The sequence below is a fragment of the Pinus tabuliformis genome, chromosome 9 (assembly GCF_031772625.1).
Source record: "Pinus tabuliformis cultivar Carrire ecotype Pingquan chromosome 9, CPIR1, whole genome shotgun sequence".
NCBI lineage: Eukaryota > Viridiplantae > Streptophyta > Pinopsida > Pinales > Pinaceae > Pinus > Pinus tabuliformis.
The window spans coordinates 850322628-850329763 of record NC_142307.1 but is presented as its reverse complement, the minus strand read 5'-3'; the positions used below and the strand labels follow the sequence as shown (position 1 = coordinate 850329763).

The following is a 7136-nucleotide window of genomic DNA, read 5'->3' as shown; positions in this document are numbered from 1 at the left end:
GAAACCCAAACCCTAGGAGTAGGGTTCCATCCATCCTTCATCGAAGCTTCCAACTTGATGTAATTCAGGCAAATATAAGAGCATTCATTCACTAATGTTGACATCAATGACAACACCATTCAACACTTGTTGGAACCACGATTGTCGCTAGACCAAAACCCGCAGCCATATGTCTCCATTATAATCGCCAGAGTTAAATACACCAGAGGCGGTTAGTCAATGTCGTGAAACATACAAGGAGCGTTGAACCTAATGTCCAACAATCTCACCCCTAGTGTGAGCCGGGTGAGTTTTGATCTCGAGACTTGTTGCTCTGATACCACTTGTTGGGATCACGATTGTCGTTAGACCATAACCAGCAGGCATTAGTCTCTGCTACATTCGCCAAAGTTACAATCCACGATAGGCAGTTAGTCCATGTCACGAAACACCCAAAGAGCACTAAACCTAATGTCCAACGACATTTAAAGTGTAAAAAGTGGAGGAATTAACTCCTAGAACCATTTTTCCTAGTGGGGCCCATAACCATTTTTTCCAGAGGCAGTTTGAAACATTGAATGACATTTCTTGGGGGTAAACTATGATTTGAGAGAATGTCACATCAGTGCCCATTATTCATGGAAAAGAGGCTAGACAGATGATCATGATGAAGAAGACCCTATAAGAGTCAAACTAAACCACTAATAGGCTATCAGGCTACGTTATAATCAAGCCACTCGAGGGAAAAGGGGTTCCATTTTCTATCCAAGTGCATTTTGTTCCATAGCTTAACAAAGTCACTGAGAGTGGATAGAGAGGGAGCAAACAAATAGTTTTTGTGCACTGTGGCAATCCACATGCCACAAGTCTCAATTCTTCGTACTTGCATCCATTTCTATTTAGAGAAAGAGAGAGTAAAGCACACTCACCTTCCAGCTGGGTTTTCTTCCGAAAAGGTTTTTGAAGTCATATCTTGTGTTCTTATGGTTGTGAGTGATTGTATTTGTGTTTGTTCTCTATTTTCCACATTTTCTATATTGCATGCATAAAACAGTAATTAACGAATTAAAAAATCCAAGGAAAAATTAACCTTCATTGTGTAGATTTTGGATTTACAAATTATGTTAGTGGATCTGTTGTGACGAACTATCCAATGGAATATTCACGATAGTTTATGGATCAATTGTGTTTAAATATATTCACTGGTCCTAATATTCTCCTACAAAGACTATTATTCTTAAGCATCCTATTTAATATTTTTTGATATTGTTAGCTTATATATTTATATAAAATTAATACTTAAAAAATCTATAAATTCTCTGTATTGATTGCAACTAGGTCTTGATACAACCATAATCATTAATCCTATTTGGGATAATGTATGTCCATTGTAACCGACCCCTTTATTACTTTAATACACATTAGTACTAAATTGAGTTTTCGGAAAAAAAAAAATATAGTTTTTAGTGTTTATTCATAGGCTCATTAGACAAAAAGTATAACATACTCCTAAGGCAGTGACTAGTTGCCTTGCAGAGATTTCCCTTGTTTCATATATATAGTACTAATTGTGTGCATATGCAAATGCATTTATTCTATAGAAGTTAGGAGAGACCTCAAAGATTAATGTGTTGGGCTTGCTTTGAGAAATTCAGTATTTGATGTGCCATTATAATGAAATTTTGATATTGTGAGAGTGGTTCTCCTGTCAGCAACCTTAATGCTGGGGCATTTAGTGAGAACATTAAAGCATGATAGCTTTCATAATAACTATGGATCAACCAGAGAGAGATGAATGGAAGTACAGTACAGGGCAAGCCCAAAGTCACGAGTGAGTTTATGCATGAGTTGAATGTTCTTTTTAAAACTCAACCTTTCACAAGCACAAGAAAACTGATTACTTTTTACACCTCACACAACATTTTGGTTCCTTTCCCTTACGGAAACAGATGAAGGGATGGCATGCAATAGCATTTAATATTTAAAATAGAATTCCTTCCGAATGAATTATCATTACATAACAGAAATAGATGGACTAGTGAAAAATCTAATTAGTGAAGTTGGGTGCACCACTCCCCCAAGCAGAAAAAAGTAGAAGCAACAAACAAATCAGCACTGTTTACAAGAAAATCTTCAGTAAAAGCTCTCCATGTACTGCCAATAAGAAACCATTTGATCTGTGGATGCAACATCACTAAATCAGTTTAAGAAAACAGAATTAAATGATGAAAATTCTCTTAGACCATGACAAGGGATAAAAGACAATTCTACAGATTTACCATTAATGTGCTGCTGACAAGCTTGGACGTGGTCTTACAACATTTAGTGCACCTCTTGCTGTAGCCTGTTCACCATACCCAATTTTTATCACAAAACAACTCTCAACCCATTGAGAAAACATTGTACTGGAACATAGAAAATTGTTTAAAAAAACAGTTGCCGTCTGTATACACAACATTGCTCTAATATAGGAACTCTAAGAAGACAATATCACCTCAAAGAAAGAGTTGTAATTTAGACGAAGAAGGAACTGTCTCAGAAAAGGTGCCCGTTGGCTGCCAGCAAGTTTGCTGCTCCGCAAGATTGTATACAGAGAATTTGATTTCTTGTTGAATTCCTGTGCGATCCAGAACAATTATTCTAAAAACACACTATCCAAAATAAAATGGAATACAAAAACTAACTAATAAATTCCCGCTAAATCAAAATCATTGTCTTCTGTAAATTGTTGATTCTACTTTATGAAAAAGCAGCCTATAATCCAATAAAACTTGCCATTATATCCCCTTCTAAATTTAGACATATGAAAAACATAATTACAATGCTAAAAGAATCATATTGCAAGACCTGGAATATGAAGATATATCCGAGATTTCATTTTTCATTATCAGTAAGACACCAAGTGAACCCGAGACACATCTTTTACAGGCATCATTAAGACAAGCCAAATTTCAAAGGCATCAATATAGAGCAACAATATAGGCCTTCAGGTGGAAATGAGTGTTACAAACCAAAATGGGTAACCCCATAGGAGAAAACTTTTCTCCTATTTTTGACAACCAGCCAGCAGCCCCTGCCACCCACCATTAGCTGATGATATGCCATATGTCTCTGCCATTTGTATCAGCCACTTGTTTCTTACCCATCCAGCATGAACACATGGATGAAGGTGGGCTGCCATTCAAAAGGTACTTTGATTATTTTGCAATTGAATGCTTATACTTGTTTGTTTTTGGGCATTTAGAATGAATTGCGAGGTGATCTAAAAGATTGACAGACCTTGACCGTGATCTTGTTCTCTCACCTTACTTGGGGAGTTAATCTTTGATGCTAGTCTAGTAGGACCTCCCTTAAGGCCCTTTGGCTATAGGAGGGGCACTATATGGGAAACTCTAATTGAGATATCATATTTCCATCTTCCCATATGTCATAATTAAAGTCACCGGATTTGTTCCCCCCCCCCCCCCCCCCCCCCAACCATGTCGTGAATCCAGCGTGTCAGACACGATTCTCTACTGACATGTGTCCGATTCGCTGCTAGTGAGTGTCCAAAGTTTGGGATTTCTATCAGGAAGGTGTCCGATTCATGCCCAAAGAGAATTGCAATGTTTGGACACGTGTACACCAAATTTGGGCTGCATTTATCCATTTGCCTTTGTTGTTTGGGTGTTGTGGGACTGTGGGAGTTACTAACAAAGGGGATAGAGTATTTTGGATAATGGTGATACTCTTAAGGGGTCATCCTCCACACCAGCAGATGCATAGATTACATTGGATACAAAGGAGGAGGATGCAGAAGAGAGAAATTGTGGTACTGATGCTAAGTTTGATGTTGATGAGCTATAGGCATAGCCCATAGCCTGCTGGCAGCAGCCTATGAGATTCTTCCTTCGTGTTCTATGGTTCTGGGTTCTAGTGTCTACCTTGTTTTGTTTTTTCTATTTGCCAAAGGCATTTTTAGTCAGGAGTCCTCACGGCTCAAGTACCTATGCAATATATTTTGATTTTGATGACTTAATGAGAAAACTGCAGTTTATGGTTAATTTCTTGTGTTTGTCCAATGTCAATTTATCGTATTCGTCATTGATGTAGTAGTAAGTGCTAGTTGTAAACTTGTATCATTGATGAATCATGATTGTATGCATAATGTTACAATGTATATGTATGATTGAATTTGTATCATCATGAGAATTTGTGTACTATATATTAATCTTTTTAATATATGTATATATATATATATAATGTGTCCTATGTGTCATGTTCTGGGCCGTGTCAGACTCTCATATTTGCATATCCTGCGTGTCCTGTGTCCCTATGTCATGTGACTTAGGTCATAATTAACACCTTCCATCCTACATTACAAGCCCATATCTCACCTCCATTCTTCAGGTTCAACTTGCCATTGGTTCTTGGGGATTTGACACTCATATGTTCACATACTTTGAGTAGGGCCAAGAAACTTCGCCCTGGGAGGTTGATGCAGCTAAAAGAAATAGAAAGAACATATCATGGCCACAACAAAACAAAGAGAGAAAAGTTAAAATGCAAAAAACGACCAAGGACATAAAGATTAGCACGTTACCAAAAACCTAGAGGCTAGAATGAGCTCTACGTCACTCATATGGCCATCACCCAGTTCTTGAACACATGTTGCCCCGTTACATCAAAAGAAGGAACCCTTGCATGTCCCAACATCGATGAGTGATAAAATGACTCATCTTAAAGGGGTAATAAGGCTGCTATATCATACAAAGCAAGCTCTAACCCTTGTGTTGTAAGCAATAATACATGGAAAAATCAAGAAGTAAAAGACACACAAGAGGGGTGGAAAAACCAAGGCCAAGTTGGTAACTCATGTATCCATGAATGCTCCTTCCTTACATCTATACACTCAGGATATGGACACCCCCGATCAGCTAATCCCTTCGACCATGGCACTTGACCATGAAGTCTTTGTTGATTTGGGGTAGCATTGGATGTGCTCTAGCCACGAAAATTGGTGGAGAGGCTAAAGCACATGAGATCTCCAATACCCAGAAATGGTTTGGGCAGATTCTAAATAGTTTGAGAGATATTAAAATAATTAATATTTTTAATGGAGTCTGAAAATAAAATATTAATGTGAATTAATATAAACTGTGTTATAAGGGTCCAAATTTCATGGATCAAGCTAGAGTTAATCTTAGCCATTGATTAGGGACTTAATGTCGGTCGTTGATTTGTCAATGAGAAAAGTATAAGAGGAGGCTTGAGAGTCACTTGGAGGACACACTGAGGGAGACTAGTCAGTTTAATTTTTGGAGCGGGGTTAGCTGAGAAATTCAAACTTCTGGTCTGGTGAGCAGTCGGGAGGCAACAAGTACGGAATAGAAAGAAGGGATCAGCCACTTGAGACCAACACTGAGGCAGGAGAGGCAGACGCAGGGCATTTCAGGCAGACGCAAAGGTAGCAGGAGATTGTGCAGTCACTAGAGGGCCTACATGGGTGACGTAGAGAAGCCCAAGGCTAATGCAGTGAAGCAGGGGTTGACACAGAGTGTCTGGGAGCCACACAAAGGTCAGCCAAGCTGACGCTGGGACTAGGAGAAGTGTTGGAGAATTTTTCTCTTTGTGGGTAAGCCAGTTTGGCACCCTGTTGTACTGAAGAATTGTTGAATAATAAAATCCTCCCTTGCTGCACCGGTTTTCCCACATTGGGTTTTTCCGGGGACTATTGTCCAAAATATCTGTGTCAATGTGTTGATTCTTGTACATGTGTTTGTTTCTGTATTACAGTGTGATATCTGCAACAGAATTTATTTTAATGTTTATTGAAGGAATTTCATAAATAACTTATTGAAGAATAAGTAGGAAAAGTAAATCAAATGTTGCAGTGATAGAATTTTCACAGTCTTCTCCCATCCATTACCATCATTACTATTCACTAACACCTATCAATTGAAGGGTGGACCAGGGAAGTGTTACTTCCCCTTTGTTGGAATTTCAGTGTAAAAGGGAATTCTTTAACATGATAATTACTTGTGAACATTATTTTGTTTATTCTTATTTTATTAATCTTCTTCATCAAGCAATTACCATTAGAATATAAGAAAGTAAACACAAGAGACAAGAGGACACAAGAGATAGGCAAGAGGCCAAGGAAAAACCCGACCAAGGGGGAAAACCCAACAATCCTTTCCTTATAGGGTCATAGAAAAATCCAATTCAAACAATCATTATCCCAAGTGCCATGTTAGCCCTCCAAATTCTGTAAAATGCGCATCAACATGGTAGAATATGTCTAAATCTTGTATCTCTAAAACTCGCATTAACCTCGGAAATCTTATATCAATCACTAAAGGTGTACCACAAACAACTTATATCAGTCACAGAGGTATGGGCTCAGGAAAACTTATATTATCTTCTCAAGAAACTCACATCAACCAGCAGTATAGCCTCCACATAAACTCAAATTAATTCAGATCATATGCCATAGGGAGCTTGCATTCACGTGTCACAGAGAACTCTCTATCAATCCCAGAAAGTAAGTTACAGGAACTTCACATCACTGCTAGAACATAGTAATTGTTGGAAAAGTAACTAGGTCCAGTCTTCATAATTGTCTGTGTACTCATGTCATTAGGTATATCTTATGTAACAAGGAAAAGAAGAAAGATAAATTATTATTTTCAAGCATGGGTTTCATGCTTCTTTTGATTGGTCAACTAGGTTATGCATGTTCTTCATGCTTCTAGGGTTTGTCATGTCATTAGAATAATTGTCATGCATCATGAGAGTCAATATTAATTGTATAAGACCCATTTGGGCAAGTTGAAACAATGTAAAAAAAAAAAATATTTCGAGTCTAGAAAGTCAAGAAGACCTCTAAGACCAAGTAGGCCCAATTCAAGAACAAGTTGGTCTAGAAGAGGCCTATTCAACCACATGTGAAGGGTATATAAAGGAGATGAATCGATTCATTTGAAGACACTTTTGCAGTTCGATCTCAAGAAAGAAAAAGAAGACAAGCAAAAGACAAGAAGGGATACCAAGCAAAGGAAGGAGATCTGATTTTTACCTATTTTTGTCCACATGTGCAAAAAATATAGGGTTTCTGCAGTCGTTGTAGGGCCGAGAATTGCAAGCCAAAGTTGTAGATCTAATGTAAGGGACGAAAT

The 7136-nt window shown here is 37.9% G+C and overlaps 1 protein-coding gene across 1 annotated transcript in view; it reads right to left on the bottom strand.

Annotated features, from left to right (window-relative positions):
• Positions 1 to 1823: 1823 nt before the first annotated feature.
• Positions 1824 to 7136, bottom strand: part of LOC149151455 (gamma-tubulin complex component 4-like) — a 447891-nt gene continuing 442578 nt past the window's right edge. The window contains exons 15-17 of the mRNA XM_089443163.1: positions 2474 to 2596; positions 2259 to 2323; positions 1824 to 2156 (exon numbers count right to left, since the gene is read on the bottom strand). Coding sequence (XP_089299289.1) covers positions 2261 to 2323; positions 2474 to 2596 — 186 coding nt within the window. The 3' untranslated portion in view covers positions 1824 to 2156; positions 2259 to 2260. The remainder of the gene's footprint in view (positions 2157 to 2258; positions 2324 to 2473; positions 2597 to 7136) is intronic.